At 50.2% G+C, this 22828-nt stretch overlaps 1 protein-coding gene across 1 annotated transcript in view; it reads right to left on the minus strand.

Moving 5' to 3' along the window:
- The window catches only part of PFAS (phosphoribosylformylglycinamidine synthase), a gene marked incomplete at its 5' end in the record, with an annotated part of 82197 nt that overhangs the window by 29000 nt on the left and 30369 nt on the right, over positions 1-22828 (minus strand). The window contains 10 exons of the mRNA XM_064738090.1: positions 2670-2825; positions 5724-5807; positions 7685-7865; positions 8762-8992; positions 10485-10616; positions 13108-13221; positions 14553-14714; positions 18040-18101; positions 19042-19057; positions 19370-19513. Of these exons, the coding sequence (XP_064594160.1) occupies positions 2670-2825; positions 5724-5807; positions 7685-7865; positions 8762-8992; positions 10485-10616; positions 13108-13221; positions 14553-14714; positions 18040-18101; positions 19042-19057; positions 19370-19513 (1282 nt within the window). The remainder of the gene's footprint in view (positions 1-2669; positions 2826-5723; positions 5808-7684; positions 7866-8761; positions 8993-10484; positions 10617-13107; positions 13222-14552; positions 14715-18039; positions 18102-19041; positions 19058-19369; positions 19514-22828) is intronic.

Here is a 22828-nt window from a genome sequence, read left to right on the forward strand (position 1 = left end):
TGTCACCAAATGTCACCCAGGGCCACTAAATATCACGTCGGGGTCACCAAATGTCACCCAAGGTCATGAAATGTCACATTGGGGTCACCAAGTGTCACAAAATGTCACCCAATGGCACCAAGGGGCACCAAGTGTCACCAAGGGGTCAGGAAATGTCACCCAGTGTCACCAAGGGGCACCAAGTGTCACCAAGGGGTCAGGAAATGTCACCCAAGGTCACCAAATGTCACCAAGGGGCACCCAAAGTCATGAAATGTCACCCAAGGTCATGAGACGTCACATCGGGGTCAGCAAATGTCACCCAACGGCACCAAGGGTCACCCAGGGGTCAGCAAATGTCACCCAAGGTCATGAAATGTCACATTGGGGTCACCAAGTGTCACCTCAGGGCCATCAAGTGTCACCTCAGGACAGCAAATGTCACACTGGGGTCAGCAAATGTCACCCAGGGTCACCAAATGTCACCCAAGTTCATGAAATGTCACATTGGGGTCACCAAGTGTCACGAAATGTCACCCAATGTCACCAAGGGGCACCAAGTGTCACCAAGGGGTCAGGAAATGTCACCAAGGGGCACCAAGGGGCACCAAGTGTCACCAAGAGGTCAGGAAATGTCACCCAATGACACCCGGGGCCACTAAACATCACCCAGGGGTCACCAAATGTCACCTCAGGGTCAGCAGATGTCACCCAAGGTATGAAATGTCACCAAGGGATCACCAAATGTCACCCAAGTTCACGAAATGTCACCTCGGGGTCAGCAAATGTCACATCTGGGTCACCAAATGGCAACAAGTGTCACCAAGGGGTCATGAAATGTCACCAAGGGGTCAGCAAATGTCACCCAAGGTCATGAAATGTCACATTGGGGTCACCAAGTGTCACCCAGGGTCACCAAATGTCACCCAGGGTCAGCAAATGTCATGTTGGGGTCACCAAATGTCACCCAATGTCAGGAAATGTCACCAGGTGGCACCGAGGGGCACCAAGGGGCACTGAGGGGCACCAAGGGGTCAGGAAATGTCACCAAGTGTCATCTCAGGGTCACCAAATGTCACGTCGGGGTCACCAAATGTCACATTGGGTACACCAAATGTCACCTCGGGGTCCTTAAATGTCACCCAAAGTCGTGAAATGTCACCCAGGGGCTCCAAAGTCACCTTGGGGTCAGTGAATGTCACCTCAGGGTCACCAAATGTCACCCAGGGTCACCTTGGGGTCCGGAAATGTCACCTCAGGGCCACCAAATGTCACATCGGGGTCACCAAATGTCACCTTGGGGGTCATCAAGTGTCACCCAAAGTCATGAAATGTCACCCAGGGTCACCAAATGTCACCATTTTTTTTTCACCCCAAAATCCCGGGGTTATTTTCCCAAACTTTTGTTTTTGGCCCCAAACCTTTGAGCAGCTCCTGGGTGACGTTGAAGGCGCTCTCCAGGTCAGGGCAAAACGGCCCAAAATCCCCATTTTTCACCCCAAAATTGCCATTTCTGGACACAAATTCACCATTTTTCACCCCAAAACCTCTTTTTTTTTTTTCCCTAAAATTGCCATTTTTCTCCCAAATATTTGCCATTTTTTTGCCCAAAAATTGCCTTTTCTTCACCCAAAAAGTCCCAAAATCCCCATTTTTCACCCCAAAATCTCCATTATTTCACCCCACGAACCCAAAATTTGCCGTTTTTCACCACAAAACCTCAGTTTTAAATGCAAAAATTCTCAATTTTTTGTCCTAAAATCGCCATTTTTTGACCAAAAATCACCGTTTTTTCACCCAAAGAGCCCCAAAATCCCGGGGTTTTTTTCCCAAAATTTTGTTTTTTGGCCCCAAACCTTTGAGCAGCTCCTGGGTGACGTTGAAGGCGCTCTCCAGGTCAGGGCAAAACGGCCCAAAATCCCCATTTTTCACCCCAAAATTGCCATTTCTGGACACAAATTCACCATTTTTCACCCCAAAACCTCTTTTTTTTTTTTCCCTAAAATTGCCATTTTTCTCCCAAGTATTTGCCATTTGTCTCCCAAATATTTGCCATTTTTCTCCCAAATATTTGCCATTTTTTTACCCAAAAATTGCCATTTCTTCACCCAAAAAGTCCCAAAATCGCCGTTTTTCACCCCAAAACCTCCATTTTTTCACCCCAAAATCCCCATAAATACCATTTTCACCCTAAAATTTCCAATTTTTTGGCCCAAATCCACCATTTTTCACCCCAAAATCAGCCGGTTCTGCCCCAAAAATCTCAATTTTCTTCACTCCAAAAATCTCCGTTTTTTTCACCCCAACAGCCCTAAAATCACCAGTGTTCACCCCAAAATCTCAATTTCCCACCCAAAAATCACCGGATTTTTCCCCAGACATCTCAATTCTTTTCACAAGAAAAATTTTTAAAAATCACCATTTTTTCCCACTCAAAAATCACCATTTTTTCCCCCTAAAATCGCCATTTTTTGACCAAAAATCACCATTTTTTCCCACTCAAAAATCACCATTTTTTCCCCCTAAAATCGCCATTTTTTGACCAAAAATCACCATTTTTTCCCACTCAAAAATCTCAATTTTTTCCCCATAAAATCGCCGTTTTTTGACCAAAAATCACCGTTTTTTCACCCAAAGAGCCCCAAAATCCCGGGGTTTTTTTCCCAAAATTTTGTTTTTTGGCCCCAAACCTTTGAGCAGCTCCTGGGTGACGTTGAAGGCGCTCTCCAGGCTCTGGGGCCGGTCCAGGTCGGGGCTTTCGTCGCCCACCTGGGCGAACACCTGGGCGAGGGCGGAGCCGCCGAGCCGGTGCCGCCCGGGGTTCAGCTGCACCCACAGCAGGGTCCCTGCAACAACAAAATTTACCCAAAATCAGCACAAAATCAGCACAAAAATCACCAAAAAGTTACCAAAAATCAGCCCAAAAATCAGCAAAAAAATTTACCCAAAATCAGCACAAAAATCAGCAAAAAATTACCCAAAATCAGCCCAAAATCAGCACAAAAATCAGCCAAAAATCGTCCCAAAAATCAGCCCAAAATCAGCACAAAAATCAGCAAAAAATCAGCCCAAAAATCAGCCCAAAATCAGCCCAAAAATCACCCCAAAATCACCCAAAAATCAGCACAAAAATCAGCAAAAAATTACCCAAAATCAGCACAAAAATCAGCAAAAAAATGACCCCAAATCAGCACAAAAATCAGCAAAAAAATTTACTCAAAATCAGCACAAAAATCAGCAAAAAATTACGCAAAATCAGCCCAAAAATCAGCAAAAAAATTACGCAAAATCAGCCCAAAAATCAGCAAAAAATTACCCAAAATCACCCCAAAAATCAGGCAAAAATTAGCCCCAAAATCAGTCCAAAAATCAGCAAAAAAATTACGCAAAATCAGCCCAAAAATCAGCACAAAAATCAGCCAAAAATCAGCCAAAAATTACCCAAAATCAGCAAAAAAATTTACCCAAAATCAGCCCAAAAATCAGCAAAAAAATTACCCAAATCAGCCCACAATCAGCACAAAAATCAGCAAAAAATCAGCCCAAAAATCAGCCCAAAAATCACCCAAAATCAGCCCAAAAATCAGCAAAAAAATCACCCCAAAAATCAGCACAAAAATCAGCAAAAAAATTTACCCCAAAATCAGCCAAAAAATCAGGAAAAAAATGACCCAAAATCCGCACAAAAATCACCCAAAATCAGCCCAAAAATCAGCAAAAAATTACCCAAAATCAGCATAAAAATCAGCAAAAAAATCAGCCAAAAATCAGCCCAAAATCAGCCCAAAAATCAGCCAAAAACCACACCAAAATTCACCCCAAAATCACCCAAAATCAGCCCCAAAATCAGCCCAAAAATCAGCCTAAAAATGAGCCCAAAAATCAGCCCAAAATCAGCCCAAAAATCAGCAAAAAATTACCCAAAATCAGCACAAAAATCAGCAAAAAAATTACCAAAAATCAGCCAAAATTTACCCAAAATCAGCCCACAATCAGCCCAAAAATCAGCACAAAAATCAGCAAAAAAATTTACCCAAAATCAGCACAAAAATCAGCAAAAAATTACCCAAAATCAGCACAAAAATCAGCCAAAAATCAGCCCAAAAATCAGCACAAAATCAGCCCAAATCAGCCCAAAAATCAGCAAAAAATTGCCCAAAATCAGCACAAAAATCAGCAAAAAAATTACCAAAAATCAGCACAAAAATCAGCAAAAAAATTACCCTAAATCAGCCCAAAAATCAGCCCAAAATCAGAAAAAAAATGACCCAAAATCAGCCCGAAAATCAGCAAAAAAATTACCCAAAATCAGACAAAAATTACCCCAAAATCAGCTCAAAATCAGCCAAAAATCAGCCCAAAAATCAGCCCAAAATCAGCACAAAAATCAGCAAAAAATTACCCAAAATCAGCACAAAAATCAGCAAAAAAATTACCCCAAATCAGCCCAAAAATCAGCAAAAAATTACCCAAAATCAGCCCACAATCAGCATAAAAATCAGCAAAAAAAAGACCCAAAATCAGCACAAAAATCAGCCCAAATCACCCCAAAAATCACCCCAAAATCAGTCCCTGACAGATCCCTAAAACACCCAAAATCAGCCCAAAAATCAGCCAAAAATCAGCCCAAAATCAGCAAAAAATCAGCAAAAAATTACCCAAAAATTGCCCAAAATCAGGACAAAAATCACCCAAAAATCAGCACAAAAATCAGCACAAAAATGAGCAAAAAATCAGCCCAAAAATCAGCACAAAATCAGCCAAAATCAGCCCAAAAATCAGCCAAAAATCACCCAAAAATCAGCCCAAAATCAGCCCAAAAATCACCCAAAAATCACCCAAAATCTGCCCAAAAATCAGCCAAAAATTACCCAAAAATCAGCCCAAAATCAGCCCAAAAAGACCCAAAAATCAGCCCAAAAATCACTCAAAAATCACCCAAAAATCAGCCAAAATCAGCCACAAAATTGGGGGAGAAATCAGGGGGGAAATGGGGAAAATTGACCCAAAAATGGACCCAAAAATGACCCAAAAATCAGCCCCTGGCAGACCCAAAACTGGGGGAAAATGGAGGGGGAACCAACCCAAAAATGGGGAAAATTCACCCAAAAATAGACCCAAAAGAGCTGGAAAAAAATAATACAGAAAAGGGACAAAAATGGTACAAAAAAGGGCCAAAAATGGCCCAAAATGGCCCCAAAAGTGTCCCCAGGTGACCCCAAGTGTCCCCAGGTGTCCCCAGATGTCCCCAGGTGTCCCCAGGTGTCCCCAGGTGTCCCCAATGTCCCCAGGTGTCCCCAGGTGTCCCCAGATGTCCCCAGGTGTCCCCAAGTGTCCCCAGGTGTCCCCAATGTCCCCAGGTGTCCCCAGGTGTCCCCAGGTGTCCCCAATGTCCCCAGGTGACCCCAGGTGTCCCCAGATGTCCCCAGGTGTCCCCAGGTGACCCCAGATGTCCCCAAGTGTCCCCAATGTCCCCAAGTGTCCCCAGGTGACCCCAGATGTCCCCAATGTCCCCAGGTGTGCCCAGGTGTCCCCAAGTGACCCCAGGTGTCCCCAGGTGACCCCCGTTGTCCCCAGGTGTCCCCAATGTCCCCAAGTGACCCCAGATGAGCCCAGGTGTCCCCAATGTCCCCAGGTGTCCCCAAATGTCCCCAAGTGTCCCCAGGTGTCCCCAATGTCCCCAGATGTCCCCAGGTGTCCCCAGGTGTCCCCAGGTGTCCCCAGTGTCCCCAATGTCCCCTCACCTCGGTCGTTGGGACATTTGAGGTCAGGGGTCACGGTGGCCGTCACGTCCGGGCACACGGCGTAGGCCGAGATCACCAGGGCACCTGGGGACAGCGGGGTCACCTGGGGTCACCGCGGGGTCACCGCGGGGTCACCTCAGTGTCCCCAATGTCCCCAATGTCCACAATGTCCCCAATGTCCCAAATCCCATCAATGTCCCCAATCCCCCCATTGTCCCCCATTGTCCCCATTGTCCCCATTGTCCCCTCAGTCCCCCATTGTCCCCCATTGTCCCCAATGTCCCCCATTGTCCCCCCATTGTCCCCAATGTCCCCCATTGTCCCCATTGTCCCCATTGTCCCCCATTGTCCCCCATTGTCCCCATTGTCCCCCCATTGTCCCCCATTGTCCCCATTGTCCCCCCAATGTCCCCCACTGTCCCCACTGTCCCCATTGTCCCCAATGTCCCCAATGTCCCCACTGTCCCCAATGTCCCCAATGTCCCCACTGTCCCCAATGTCCCCATCCCCCCAATGTCCCCACTGTCCCCAGTGTCCCCAACCCCCCAGTGTCCCCATTGTCACCGGGTGCCATCACGGTGTCCGCCCCACTCTTGCCGCCATGCTCAGCGAGTCCCCAATGTCCCCAATGTCCCCAACCCCCCAATGTCCCCAATCCCCCCAATGCCCCCCAATGTCCCCATTGTCCCCACTGTCCCCAATCCCCCCAATGTCCCCAAGCCCCCAATGTCCCCAATCCCCCACTGTCCCCAGTGTCCCCATTGTCACCGGGTGCCATCACGGTGTCGGTCCCCACTCTTGCCGCCATGCTCAGCGAGTCCCCAATGTCCCCACTGTCCCCAATGTCCCCACTGTCCCCAATGTCCCCAGTGTCCCCAATGTCCCCAACCCCCCCAGTGTCCCCATTGTCACCGGGTGCCATCACGGTGTCCGTCCCCACTCTTGCCGCCATGCTCAGCGAGTCCCCATTGTCCCCAATGTCCCCAATGGCCCCAATGTCCCCGATCCCCCCAATCCCCCAATGTCCCCAATCCCCCCCAATGTCCCCAATGTCCCCAGTGTCCCCAGTGTCCCCATTGTCACCGGGTGCCATCACGGTGTCCGTCCCCACTCGTGCCGCCATGCTCAGCGAGTCCCCAATGTCCCCATTGTCCCCACTGTCCCCAGTGTCCCCAATGTCCCCAAATCCCCTGAGTGTCCCCAATCCCCCCAATGTCCCCAGTGTCCCCAATGTCCCCAGTGTCCCCAGTGTCCCCATTGTCACCGGGTGCCATCACGGTGTCGGTCCCCACTCGTGCCGCCATGCTCAGCGAGTCCCCAATGTCCCCAATGTCCCCAATGTCCCCAACATCCCCAACCCCCCCAGTGTCCCCAGTGTCCCCATTGTCACCGGGTGCCATCACGGTGTCGGTCCCCACTCGTGCCGCCATGCTCAGTGAGTCCCCAGTGTCCCCAATGTCCCCTCACTGTCCCAAATCCCCCCAATCCCCCCAATGTCCCCAATGTCCCAAACCCCACCAATGTCCCCAATGTCCCCAATCCCCCCAATCCCCTCAATGTCCCCAATCCCCCAATGTCCCCATTATCCCCATTGTCCCCAGTGTCCCCATTGTCACCGGGTGCCATCACGGTGTCGGTCCCCACTCGTGCCGCCATGCTCAGCGAGTCCCCAATGTCCCCAATGTCCCCAATGTCCCCAACATCCCCAACCCCCCCAGTGTCCCCAGTGTCCCCATTGTCACCGGGTGCCATCACGGTGTCGGTCCCCACTCGTGCCGCCATGCTCAGTGAGTCCCCAGTGTCCCCAATGTCCCCTCACTGTCCCAAATCCCCCCAATCCCCCCAATGTCCCCCAATGTCCCCAACCCCACCAATGTCCCCAGTGTCCCCAATCCCCCCAATCCCCTCAATGTCCCCAATCCCCCCAATGTCCCCAGTGTCCCCAGTGTCCCCATTGTCACCGGGTGCCATCACGGTGTCGGTCCCCACTCGTGCCGCCATGCTCAGCGAGTCCTTGCCGCCGTCGATGGCCACGCCCAGGTGCCGCAGGGCCACCACGAGCGCGTCACACGCGGCCACCAAGGCCCCGCCCTCGGCACCCAGCTTGGAGCCCCACATCCAATTGCCCGAGCACTTCACGTCCTGGGGACATTGGGGACATTGGGGACAGCGGGGACAGGGGGGACATTGGGGGGATTGGGGACAGTGGGGACATTGGGGACAGTGGGGACATTGGGGGCATTGGGGGCATTGGGGACATTGGGGAGATCGGGGACATTGGGGGGATTGGGGACAGGGGGGACATTGGGGGGCATTGGGGACAGTGGGGACATTGGGGACAATGGGGACAGTGGGGGAATTGGGGACATTGGGGACATTTGGGGACAGCGGGGACAGTGGGGGCATTGGGGGACATTGGGGACAGTGGGGGACATTGGAGGGACATTGGGGACATTGGGGGATTGGGGACAGCGGGGGACATTGGGGGGATTGGGGACATTTGGGGACATTGAGGAGGTTTGGAGAATTGGGGACATCAGGGACATCATTGGGGACATTGGGGACATAGAGGGGATTGGAGGCACATTGAGGGGGATTGGGGACATTGGGGACATTGGGGACATTGGGTTCAAAAGGGACAGAGGGGACAGAGGGGGTTGGCGACATTGGGGACAGAGGGGACATTGGGGGGGACATTGGGGACAGAGGGGACATTGGGGACATTGGGGACATCGGGGGGTTGGGGACATTGGGGACAGAGGGGACATTGGGGGGGACATTGGGGACAGAGGGACACACAGGACACACACACACAGAGATGGGGGAGGGGACAGGTCAGTGTCACCGCCTGTCACCTCCCCCTGCTGCCACCCCGAACCCCCCAATGTCCCCAATGTCCCCAAACACCCCAAATCCCCCCAATGTCCCCAATGTCCCCAAATCCCCCCAATCCCCCAAACACCCCCAGTGTCCCCAATGTCCCCAATGCCCCCAATGTCCCCAAGTGTCCCCAGTGTCCCCAATGTCCCCAGTGTCACCTTGAGGTGTGTCACCCGCGCGAACACCAGGTTGGTGATGGCCTCGGCCAGCGCCAGCCGCGCCCCGGCCGCGGGGTCCAGCAGCCCCTTGATTGGCTGCTCGCCGATGGCGGTGGCGGCGCCGCTGTCCCCAAACGGGGACAGGGCCACCACGGCCACGTCGGCCAGCGGCGTGTGCAGGGGACCCACGCACTGCTGCTGGGCCACCAGGCCTGTCACCGAGCGGTCCACCTGCGGGGACAGTGGGGACATCGATGGGGACACTGGAGACGTTGGGGACAGTGGGGGCATTCAGGGGATTGGGGACATTGGGGACATTGGGGACATTGGGGACATTGGGGGGATTTGGGACAATGAGGGGATTGGGGACATCTATGGGATTTGGGGCAATTGGGGACACTGGGGGGATTGGGGACATTGGGGACAGTGGGGACATTGGGGACACTGGGTGCTGCTGGGCCACCAGGCCTGTCACCGAGCGGTCCACCTGCGGGGACATTGGGGACATTGGGGACATTGGGGGGATTGGGGACATTGGGGACATTGGGGACATTGGGGACATTGGGGACACTGGAGGGATCAGGGAGATTTGGGGTTATTTGGGATATTGGGGGGATTGGGGACATTGGGGACATTGGGGGGATTGGGGACATTGGGGGTATTGGGGACATTGAGGGGATTGGGGACATTGGGGACACTGGGTGCTGCTGGGCCACCAGGCCTGTCACCGAGCGGTCCACCTGCGGGGACAGTGGGGACATCGATGGGGACATTGGGGACGTTGGGGACAGTGGGGATTGGGGACATTGAGGGTATTCAGGGGATTGGGGACATCACTGGGGACATTGGGAACATTGGGGGGACTGGGGACATTGAGGGGACATTGGGGGAGTGGGACAGGTGACATTGAGGTGACACACAGGTGACACAGGTGACACAGATGACAATGACAGGTGACACAGGTGACAATGACAGGTGACACAGGTGACACAGGTGACACAGGTGACACACAGGTGTGTCCCACACCCACCTTGTTGGTCAGGTACCGCTTGCTGGCCACCGGGCTCACATTGAGGTGACACAGGTGACACAGGTGACACACAGGTGTGACAGGTGACACACACAGGTAACACAGGTGACAATGACAGGTGACACAGGTGACACAGGTGACATTGAGGTGACACACACAGGTGACACAGGTGTGTCCCACACCCACCTTGTTGGTCAGGTACCGCTTGCTGGCCACCGCCGGGGGTTGGGGTGGGGTTGGTGTAACACAGGTAACACACAGGTGACACAGACAGATAACACAGGTAACACAGATGACACAGGTGACACACAGGTAACACAGGTGACACAGGTGACATTGAGGTGACACAGGTGACAATGACAGGTGACACAGGTGACAATGACCCACCTTGTTGGTCAGGTACCTCTTGCTGGCCACCGGGCTCACATTGAGGTAACACAGGTGTGACACAGGTGACACACACAGGTAACACAGGTGACACAGGTGACACACACAGGTAACACAGGTGACACAGGTGACACAGGTGACAATGACAGGTGACAAGGACCCACCTTGTTGGTCAGGTACCTCTTGCTGGCCACCGGGCTCACATTGAGATAACACAGGTGACACACACAGATAACACAGGTGACACAGGTGACACACACAGGTGACATTGAGGTGACACAGGTGACAGAGGTGACAATGACCCACCTTGTTGGTCAGGTACCGCTTGCTGGCCACCGCCGGCAGCCTCAGGACCCTCTCGAGCGCCGCCCGCACCGACAGCGCCGGGGGGAGGCTCAGGGGGCGCCGGGGAAGGGGGGTCTGGGACAGGTGGAACTCCTGGGGACCCCCAATTTGGGGGGAAAAAGGTTAAAATTGGGGTTCATTAAAAAAAAAATGGGGTCAAAAATTTGGGGGGAAAAAGGTTAAAATTGGGGTTAAAAATTTGGGGGGGAAAAAGGTTAAAATTGGGGTTCATAAAACAAAAAATGGGGTCAAAAATTTGGGGGGAAAAGGTTAAAATATGGGTTAAAAATTTGGGGGGAAAAAGGTTAAATTTGGGTGTTCATAAAACAAAAATTTAGGGGGGAAAAGGTTAAAATTGGGGTTCATAAAACAAAAAATTGGGGTCAAAAATTTGGGGGGGAAAAGGTTAAATTTGGGTGTTCATTAAAAAAAATTTTGGGGGAAAAAGGTTAAAATTGGGGTTCATTAAAAAAAAATGGGGTCAAAAATTTGGGGGGAAAAAGGTTAAAATTGGGGCTCCCCATTTTGGGCCATCGCTCCCAAATTTTGAGTCAATTTTTTGAGTCCCATTTTGGGCCATCTCCCCCAAATTTCAGGTCGGTTTTTGGGGTCCCATTTCGGGGTGTCCCCCCCCCCATTTTGGGGCCGTTTTTGGGGTCCCATTTCGGGGTGTCCCCCCCAATTTTGGGGCCATTTTTGGGGTCCCATTTTGGGGTGTCCCCCCCAAATTTTGGGGCCATTTTTGGGGTCCCATTTCGGGGTGTCCCCCCCATATTTTTGGCCATTTTTGGGGTCCCCACTCACTTTTTGGGGTCCCTTTTTTGGATTCTCCCCCCCAAATTTCAGGTCGGTTTTTGGGGTCCCATTTCAGGGTGTCCCCCCCAAATTTTGGGGCCATTTTTGGGGTCCCCTCTCACCTTTTTGGGGTCCCTTTTTTGGATTCTCCCCCCCAAATTTTGGGGCCATTTTTGGGGTCCCATTTCTGGGTGTCCCCCCCAAATTTTGGGTCGGTTTTTGGGGTCTCCTCTCACCTTTTTGGGGTGTATTTTTTGGATTCTCCCCCCAATTTTGGGGCCATTTTTGGGGTCCCATTTCGAGGTGTCCCCCCCCATATTTTGGGGCCGTTTTTGGGGTCCCATTTCGAGGTGTCCCCCCCAAATTTCAGGTCGGTTTTTGGGGTCCCATTTCGGGGTGTCCCCCCCAAATTTTGGGTCGGTTTTTGGGGTCTCCTCTCACCTTTTTGGGGTGTATTTTTTGGACTCCTCCCCCCAAATTTCAGGTCGGTTTTTGGGGTCCCATTTCGGGGTGTCCCCCCCAATTTTGGGGCCATTTTTGGGGTCCCATTTCGAGGTGTCCCCCCCATATTTTGGGGCCATTTTTGGGGTCCCATTTCGAGGTGTCCCCCCAAAATTTCGGGTCGGTTTTTGGGGTCCCATTTCTGGGTGTCCCCCCCAAATTTTGGGGCCGTTTTTGGGGTCCCATTTTGGGGTGTCCCCCCCAAATTTTGGGTCAATTTTTGGGGTCCCCACTCACTTCTTGGGGTCCCTTTTTTGGATTCTCCCCCCCAAATTTCAGGTCAGTTTTTTGGGTCCCACTTTGGGGTGCCCCCCCCAATTTTGGGGCCATTTTTGGGGTCCCATTTCGAGGTGTCCCCCCCAATTTTGGGTCAGTTTTTGGGGTCCCATTTCGGGGTGTCCCCCCCATATTTTGGGTCAATTTTTGGGGTCCCCTCTCACCTTTTTGGGGTCCCTTTTTTGGATTCTCCCCCCCAATTCTGGGGCCATTTTTGGGGTCCCATTTCGGGGTGTCCCCCCCAAATTTTGGGGCCATTTTTGGGGTCCCATTTTGGGGTGTCCCCCCCCAAATTTTGGGGCCGTTTTTGGGGTCCTATTTCGGGATGCCCCCCCCATATTTTGGGTCAATTTTTGGGGTCCCATTTCGGGGTGTCCCCCCCAAATTCTGGGTCAATTTTTGGGGTCCCCACTCACTTTTTGGGGTCCCTTTTTTGGATTCTCCTCCCCAATTTTGGGGCGATTTTTGGGGTCCCATTTCTGGGTGTCCCCCCCAAATTTTGGGTCGGTTTTTGGGGTCCCCTCTCACCTTTTTGGGGTGTATTTTTTGGACTCCTCCCCCCAAATTTCAGGTCGGTTTTTGGGGTCCCATTTCTGGGTGTTTACCCCCAATTTTGGGTCATTTTTTGGGGTCCCCACCCACATTTCGGGATCCCTTTTGGGGTCTAATTTTGGGGCCTCTCCCCAAATTTTGGGGCTTCTCCCCATTTTTTGGGGCCATTTTTGGGGTCCCCACTGACTTTTTGGGGTCCCTTTTTTTGGATTCTCCCCCCCAAATTTCAGGTCAGTTTTTTGGGTCCCACTTTGGGGTCTTCTCCCCAAATTTCGGGGCTGTTTTTGGGGTCCCATTTCGAGGTGTCCCCCCCATATTTTGGGTCAGTTTTTGGGGTCCCCACTCACTTTTTGGGGTGTATTTTTTGGGCTCCTCCCCCCAAATTTTGGGGCCGTTTTTGGGGTCCCATTTCGGGGTGTCCCCCCCAAATTTTGGGTCGGTTTTTGGGGTCCCCCCTCACCTTTTGGGGCATCTTGCCCAGCACCCACTCCAGCTCCAGGTTGACGGGGGTGGGGAGCCCCTCGTGGGACCCCCCCTCGGGCACGGGCGAGGCCAAGTCATCGACCAGCACGATCTGGGGGGGGGACACCCCAAAATCAACCCCAAATGCACCCCAAAAATACCCAAAAACAGCCCAAAAACATCCACAAAAATTACCCCAAAATCAACCCCAAAATAGCCAAAAAATACCCACAAAAATTACCCCAAAATCAACCCCAAATACACCCCAAAATAGCCCAAAAATACCCCAAAAACATCCACAAAAATACCCCAAAAAATCCACAAAAATTACCCCAAAATCAACCCCAAATACACCCCAAAATTACCCCAAAACACCCCAAAAATACCCCAAATACACCCCAAAAATACCCAAAAACAGCCACAAAAATTACCCCAAAAATAAACCCCAAATACCCCCCAAAATAGCCCAAAAATACCCAAAAATATCCACAAAAATACCCTAAAAAATCCACAAAAATTACCCCAAAATCAACCCCAAATACACCCCAAAATTACCCCAAAACAGCCCAAAAATACCCACAAAAATTACCCCAAAATCAACCCCAAATACACCCCAAAATTACCCCAAAACAGCCCAAAAACATCCACAAAAATTACCCCAAAATCAACCCCAAACACACCCCAAAAATACCCCAAAAATGCCCTAAAAACATCCACAAAAATTACCCCAAAATCAACCCCAAACACACCCCAAAAATACCCAAAAACAGCCCAAAAACACCCGCAAAAATTACCCCCAAATACACCCAAAAATACCCCAAAAATACCCAAAAAATCCACAAAAATTACCCCAAAATCAACCCCAAATACATCCCAAAAATTACCCCAAAACAGCCCAAAAAACACCCACAAAAATTACCCCAAATACACCCCAAAAATACCCAAGAAATCCCCAAAACCACCCAAAAATTACCCAAAAAACCCCCAAAAATCAACAACAAATGTCCCCAAAATGTCCCCAATGTCCCAAATCCCCCAATCCCCCAATGTCCCCAATATCCCAAAAATGTCCCCAATACCCCCAACCCCACAATATCCCCAATGTCCCCATAAGTGTCCCCAATGTCCCCAAGGTGTCCCCAATCCCCCCAATCCCCCCAGTGTCCCCACTGTCCCCACTGTCCCCAATCCCCCCACTGTCCCCACTGTCCCCACTGTCCCCAGTGTCCCCATTAATGTCCCCATTATCCCCAATGTCCCCACTGTCCCCATTAATGTCCCCAATCCCCCAATGTCCCCAATGTCCCCAATGTCCCCCAGGGTCCCCAATCCCCCCAACATCCCCAATGTCCCCAATGTCCCCCAATGTCCCCAATGTCCCCAATGTCCCCAAACCCCTCAGTGTCCCCAGTGTCCCCATTGTCCCCAATGTCCCCAGCTCACCCGTCCGTCCCCGGTGATTGTCCCCACCACGCTCAGGGGACACCTCTCTCTCTCCGCCAGCCGCCGCAGCAGCGCCAGCGCCTCCGGCCGCACCAGCAGCGCGTTGGACTCCTGGTACTCGGCACCCCAGAGCTCCAGGATGCTCAGGGTGGGGTCACCCAGCTGCCACCGAGGCCACCAAAGTGTCACCAATGTCACCAAGGTGTCACCAAGTCCATTGGGAACAATAGCAGCCAGCATGGCATTGAAGGGGTTAAAGGCTTTGGGGACATTGGGGACATTGGGACACACAGACCCCTCCCACAGCTCCAGGACCTTCAGGGTGGGGTCACCCAGCTGCCACCAAAGTGTCACCAATGTCACCAATGTCACCAAGGTGTCGCCCAATCCATTGGGTACAATGGGGGATATCATGGCATTGAAGGGGTTAAAGGGTTTGGGGACATTGGGGACATTGGGGACAAGGGATGAGGGGGACAAGGGCTCCAGGATGCTCAGGGTGGGGTCACCCAGCTGCCACCAAAGTGTCACCAATGTCACCAAAGTGTCACCAATGTCACCAAGGTGTCACCCAATCCATTGGGTATAATGGGGGATATCACGGCATTGAAGGGGTTAAAGGGTTTGGGGACATTGGGGACATTGGGGACATTGGGGACACTCCTGGTACTCGGCACCCCAGAGCTCCAGGATGCTCAGCGTGGGGTCACCCAGCTGCCACCGAGGCCACCAAAGTGTCACCAATGTCACCAAAGTGTCACCAATGTCACCAAGGTGTCACCCAATCCATTGGGTATAATGGGGGATATCATGGGATTGAAGGGGTTAAAGGCTTTGGGGACATTGGGGACATTGGGGACAAGGAACACACAGACACGTCCCACAGCTCCAGGATGCTCAAAGTGGGGTCACCCAGCTGCCACCAATGTCACCAAAGTGTCACCGATGTCACCAAGGTGTCACCAATGTCATCAGTGAAATAACGGGATTGAAGGGGTTAAAGGGTTTGGGGACATTGGGGACATTGGGGACATTGGGGACATTGGGGACACTCCTGGTACTCGGCGCCCCAGAGCTCCAGGATGCTCAGGGTGGGGTCACCCAGCTGCCACCAAGGTGTCACCAATGTCACCAATGTCACCAAGGTGTCACCCAATCCATTGGGTACAATGGGGGATATCATGGGATTGAAGGGGTTAAAGGGTTTGGGGACATTGGGGACACTGGGGACATTGGGGACAAGGGATGAGGGGGACAAGGGCTCCAGGATGCTCAGGGTGGGGTCACCCAGCTGCCACCGATGTCACCAAAGTGTCACCAAAGTGTCACCAATGTCACCAAGGTGTCACCCAACCCATTGGGTACAATGGGGGATATCACGGCATTGAAGGGGTTAAAGGGTTTGGGGACATTGGGGACATTGGGGACACTCCTGGTACTCGGCGCCCCAGAGCTCCAGGATGCTCAGTGTGGGGTCACCCAGCTGCCACCAAAGTGTCACCAATGTCACCAAGGTGCCACCAAGTCCATTGGGAACAATGGCGGCCATTACGGAATGCAAGGGGTTAAAGGGTTTGGGGACATTGGGGACATTGGGGACACTCCTGGTACTCGGCGCCCCAGAGCTCCAGGATGCTCAGCGTGGGGTCACCCAGCTGCCACCGAGGCCACCAAAGTGTCACCAAACTGTCACCAATGTCACCAAGGTGCCACCCAATCCATTGGGAACAATGGGGGATATCACGGCATTGAAGGGGTTAAAGGGTTTGGGGACATTGGGGACATTGGGGACATGAGATGAGGGGGACAAGGGACACACAGACCCCTCCCACAGCTCCAGGACCTTCAGGGTGGGGTCACCCAGCTGCCACCAATGTCACCAAAGTGTCACCAAAATGTCACCAATGTCACCAAGGTGCCACCCAATCCATTGGGTACAATGGGGGATATCACGGCATTGAAGGGGTTAAAGGGTTTGGGGACATTGGGGACATTGGGGACACACAGACCCCTCCCAGAGCTCCAGGATGCTCAGGGTGGGGTCACCCAGCTGCCACCAAGGTGTCACCAAAGTGTCACCAATGTCACCAAGGTGCCACCCAATCCATTGGGAACAATGGGGGATACCATGGGATTGAAGGGGTTAAAGGGTTTGGGGACATTGGGGACATTGGGGACAAGGAACACACAGACACGTCCCACAGCTCCAGGATGCTCAGCGTGGGGTCACCCAGCTGCCACCGAGGCCACCAAGGTGTCACCAATGTCACCAAGGTGTCACCGATGTCATCAGTGAAATAACGGGATTGAAGGGGTTAAAGGGTTTGGGGACATTGGGGACACTGGGGACATTGGGGACATTGGGGACAAGGGCTCCAGGATGCTCAGGGTGGGGTCACCCAGCTGCCACCGAGGTGTCACCAATGTCACCAAAGTGTCACCAATGTCACCAAGGTGCCACCCAATCCATTGGGAACAATGGCGGCCAACATGGCATTGAAAGGGTTAAAGGGTTTGGGGACATTGGGGACATTGGGGACACTCCTGGTACTCGGCGCCCCAGGGCTCCAGGATGCTCAAAGTGGGGTCACCCAGCTGCCACCAAAATGTCACCAATGTCACCAAGGTGCCACAAAAGTGTCACCAAGTCCATTGGGTACAATGGGGGATATAATGGGACTGAAGGGGTTAAAGGGTTTGGGGACATTGGGGACACTGGGGACATTTTGGTGTCATTAGGGACACTGGGGACACTGGACATTTGGGGACATTTGGGGACACTTGGGGACATTGAGGTGACATTTGGTGACATTGGTGACATTGGGGTGACATTTGGTGACATTGGTGACACTGAGGTGACATTGGGGACACAGAGGTGACACTGAGGTGACACTGGGGTGACATTTGGTGAAATTGGTGACATTGAGGTGACACTGGTGACATTTGGTGACACTGAGGTGACATTGAGGTGACATTGGGATGACAATGGGTGACACTGGTGACACAGGGGTGACACTGGGGACATTGGTGACATTAGGGACACTGGGGTGACACTGGGGTGACACTGAGGTGACACTGGGGTGACACTGGGGTGACACTGGGGTGACACTGGTGTGACACTGGTGTGACACTGGTGTGACATTGGTGACACGGGTGACACTGGGGTGACATTGGGGACATTGGGGACACAAGGGTGACACTGAGGTAACAGGGTGACACCAAGGTGACACTAAGGTGACACTGGGGTGACATTGGGGTGACATTGGTGACTCTGGGGTGACACTGAGGTGACATTGGGGACACAGGGGTGACATTGGGGTGACACTGGGGTGACACTGATGTGACATTGGTGACACTGAGGGAGACACTGAGGTGACGTTTGGTGACATTTGGTGACATTTGGGGACACAGGGGTGGCACTGAGATGACATTGAGGTGACACCGAGGTGACATCTGGTGACATTGGGGACACAGGGGTGGCACTGACCTGGAAGCGGCTGGCGTAGATGACGGCCCCGGCCGGCTCCGAGATCTCCTTGAGGACATTGCCTGGGGACAGAGGGGACATTAATGGGGACATTGGGGACACTGAGGGGACATTGGGGACATTGGGGATATTGGGGACATTAATGGGGATTGGGGACACTGGGGACAGTGGGGACAGTGGGGGGATTGGGGACATTGGGGACACTGGGGACAGTGGGGACAGTGGGGACATTGGGGACAGTGGGGGGATTGGGGACATTGGGGACATTGGGGACAGTGGGGAGATTGGGGGGATTGGGACATTGGGGGATTGGGGACATTGGGGGACATTGGGGACATTGGGGACATTGGGGACATCAGTGAGGACACACTGGACACTGTTGGGGACATTGGGGACATCACTGGGGACATCAGCCTGGCACCGCGGATTTGTCCCATGGTGTCCCCCCACTGTCCCCCTTAATGTCCCCAATGTCCCCAATGTCCCCAATGTCCTCAATCCCCATTAATGTCCCCAATGTCCCCAATGATGTCCCCAATGTCCCCATTGTCCCCAATGTCCCCAACCTCACCGTTCCCCCCGGCCCCCTGATCATGGATGGAGCTCACGGGGTTCCCAATCCCCCCACTGTCCCCAGTGTCCCCAATGTCCCCAATGTCCCCAATGTCCCCAATCCCCCACACTGTCCCCATTATCCCCAACGTCCCCAACGTCCCCAATCTCCCAATGTCCCCAATCCCCATTAACGTCCCCAACATCCCCACTGTCCCCAACGTCCCCAACCCCCCCAATCCCCCCAATGTCCCCAATCTCCGCAACGTCCCCAATGTCCCCAATGTCCCCAATGTCCCCAATGTCCCCAAATGTCCCCAACCTCACCATTCCCCCCAGCCCCCTGGTCGTGGATGGAGCTCACGGGGTTCCCACTGTCCCCACTGTCCCCAATGTCCCCAATGTCCCCAATCCCCATTAATGTCCCCAAATGTCCCCATTGTCACCCACCGTTCCCCCCAGCCCCCTGATCATGGATGGAGCTCACAGGGTCCCCAATGTCCCCAATCCCCCCAATGTCCCCAATCCCCCAGTGTCCCCAATGTCCCCAATGTCCCCAATGTCCCAAATGCCCCCAATGTCCCCAAATGTCCCCAATGTCCCCAATCCCCATTAATATCCCCAACATCCCCAATGTCCCCAATGTCCCCAAATGTCCCCAATGTCCCCAATGTCCCAATGTCCCCTCACCATTCCCGCCCTGTCATGGATGGAGCCACGGTTCCGCCCGTCCCAATGTCCCCATCATGTCCCCAGTTCTCCACTGTCCCCCCTGCGCCCCCTGGTCATGGATGGAGCTCACGGGGTTGCCGCTCCCGCTCTCGATGCAGCCCCGCAGGACCCGGTTCAGCTTCTGCTCCATCTCGGGGTCCCCGCGCTGGACGGCCCCCAAATCCCGCTCGGCTTCATTGTCACCCTGAACCTGAGGGGACACCACAAGGGACAATGGGGTGGCACCGAAAATTCCCGAAAAAATCCAGCCGGGATGGAGGAAAACGCAAAAAACCCCGAGAAAATCCGTCCAGGAAAAGCCAAAATCCCAAAAAATCCTGATCAGAAAACCCCAAAAGTGGCAAAATCCCCAAAAAATCCCATCCAGAAACCTCAAAAATCCCAAAATCCAAAAAATCCCAAAAAAATCCCAACCAGAAACCTGAAAATCCAGAATCCAAAAAAATCCTAAAAAATCAAAAGAATTCCCCAAAAAATCCCCCAAAATTCGAAAAAACCTGAAAATCCCCAAAAAAATCCCATCAAAAATCCCAAAAATCCATCAAAAATCCCCAAAAAATCCCATCAAAAATCCCAAAAAATCCCATCAAAAATCCCAAAAACCATCAAAATCCCAAAAAATCCATCAAAAATCCCAAAAAATCCCATCAAAAATCCCCAAAAAAATCCATCAAAAATCCCAAAAAACCCATCAAAAATCCCAAAAAATCCACAAAAATCCCAAAAAAACCCCTCAAAAACAAAAAATCCAAAAATCCCAAAAAATCCTAAAGAACAAAATGCCATTAAAATCCACCCAGAAAAACCCAAAATTCACCCAGGAACCCCAAAAATCCCCAAATCCCGCTCGGTGTCGTTGTCACCCTGAACCTGAGGGGACACCGTGGGGACAATGGGGTGGCACCAAAAATTCCCAAAAAAATCCATTCAGGATGGAGAAAAACGCAAAAAACCCCGAGAAAATCCGTCCAGGAAAAGCCAAAATCCCAAAAAATCCCATCCAGAAACCTGAAAAATCCCAAAATCCCAAAAATATCCTGACTGGAAAAGCCAAAAATGCAAAAAATCCCCAAAAAATCCCATCCAGAAACCTCAAAAATCCCAAAAATATCCTGAGTGGAAAAGCAAAAAATCCAAAAAATCCCCCAAAAAAATCCCAAAAAATCCCAACCAGAAACCTGAAAATCCCAAAAGACAAAAAAAAAAATAAATTCCAAACCAGAGATCTCAAAAATCCCAAAATAAAATAAAATAAAATAATTCCAATCAGAGACCAAAAAATCCCAAAATCCCCCCCAAAAAATTCATGAAAAAAGAGCGAAAATCCCAAAAAAATCCCATCAAAAATCCCCAAAAAATCCCATCAAAAATCACAAAAAAAATCCCATCAAAAATCCCAAAAAAATCCTATCAAAAACCCCAAAAAAATCCCATCAAAAATCCCAAAAAAATCCCATCAAAAATCCCAAAAAATCCCATCAAAAATCCCAAAAAAATCCCATCAAAAATCCCAAAAAATCCCATCAAAAATCCCAAAAAAATCCCATCAAAAATCCCAAAAAAATCCCATCAAAAATCCAAAAAAAATCCCAAAAAAATCCCAAAAAACCCCATCAAAAATCCCAAAAAATCCCATCAAAAATCCCAAAAAATCCCATCAAAAATCCCAAAAAAATCCCATCAAAAATCCCAAAAAAATCCCATCAAAAACCCAAAAAAATCCCAAAAAAATCCCATCAAAAATCCCAAAAAATCCCAAAAAATCCCAAAAAATCCCCAAAAAATCCCATCAAAAATAACAAAAAAATCCCATCAAAAATCCCAAAAAATCCCATAAAAATCCCAAAAAAAATCCCATAAAAATCCCAAAAAAATCCCATCAAAATCCCAAAAAATCCCATCAAAAATCCCATTAAAAATCCCAAAAAAATCCCATCAAAAATCCCAAAAATCCCATTAAAAATCCCATTCAAAAATCCCATTAAAAATCCCATTAAAAAATCCCAAAAATCCCATTAAAAATCCCATTCAAAAATCCCAAAACTCCCATTAAAAATCCCATTAAAAAATCCCAAAAATCCCAAAAAATCCTATTAAAAACCCCAAAAAGATCCCATTAAAAACCCAAAAAAAATCCCATCAAAAACCCAAAAATAAACCAAAAAAATCCCAAAAAAATCCCATAAAAAATCCCAAAAAATCCCATAAAAATCCCCAAAAAATCCCATCAAAAATCCCATCAAAAATCCCAAAAAAATCCCATCAAAAATCCCAAAAAATCCCATCAAAAATCCCCAAAAAATCCCATCAAAAATCCCAAAAAACCCCATCAAAAATCCCAAAAAAATCCCATCAAAAATCCCAAAAAATCCCATCAAAAATCCCAAAAAATCCCATCAAAAATCCCAAAAAATCCCATCAAAAATCCCAAAAAAATCCCAAAAAATCCCATAAAAAATCCCAAAAAATCCCATTAAAAACCCCAAAAAAATCCCAAAAAAATCCCATCAAAAATCCCAAAAAAATCCCCAAAAAATCCCATCAAAAATCCCAAAAAAATCTCATTAAAAATCCCAAAAAATCCCATCAAAAATCCCAAAAAATCCCATCAAAAATCCCCAAAAAAATCCCATCAAAAATCCCAAAAAAATCCCATCAAAAATCCCCAAAAAATCCCATCAAAAATCCCAAAAATCCCATCAAAAATCCCAAAAAAATCCCATCAAAAATCCCAAAAAAATCCCATCAAAAAGAACAAAATGCCATAAAAATCCACCCAAAAAAACCCAAAATTCACCCAGGAACCCCAAAAATCCCAAAATTGCATCAAATCCCCCAAATTCCAACCCAAATCCCAAATTTTTTTCCCAAATTTCCCCCCAAAAAATCCCAAATTCTTCCCTAAAATCCTCCCAAAATTCCTCCAAAATTCTCCTAAAATTTCCCAAATTCCTCCCAAAATTCTTCCAAATTCCGCCTCAAAATCTTCCCTAAATCTCCCAAATTTCTCCCCAAAAAAATCCCAAATTTTCCAGAAATCCCCCCCAAATTCCACCCAAAATTTCACCCCAAATTTCCCAATTTTCCACCCAAAAATCCCCCAAAATTCTCTCAAATCCACCCAAAATTCCTCCAAAAATCCACCCAAAAATATTTTAAATTTCACCTCAAAAATCCCCCAAAATTGTCCCAAATTCCACCCAAAATTCCTCCAAAAATCCCAAATTTTCCCAAAATCCTGCCTAAAAATCCTCCCAATTCCTCTCCAAAAATCCCCCTAAAATCTCCCAAATTTCACCCAGAAATCTTCCCTGAATTTTCCTCAAATCCTCCCAAAATTCCCAAATTTTCCCCCAAAATGCCCCAAATTTCCCCCAAATTTTACCCCAAATTTCCCCCAAAATTCCCAAATTTCCCCCAAAATTTCCCCAAAATTCCCAAAATTTTCCCCCAAAATTTCCCCAAAATTCCCCAAAATTTTCCCAAAATTCCCCAAAATTTTCCC

The sequence above is a fragment of the Zonotrichia leucophrys genome, unplaced genomic scaffold (assembly GCF_028769735.1).
Source record: "Zonotrichia leucophrys gambelii isolate GWCS_2022_RI unplaced genomic scaffold, RI_Zleu_2.0 Scaffold_169_101766, whole genome shotgun sequence".
Taxonomy (NCBI): Eukaryota; Metazoa; Chordata; class Aves; order Passeriformes; family Passerellidae; genus Zonotrichia; species Zonotrichia leucophrys.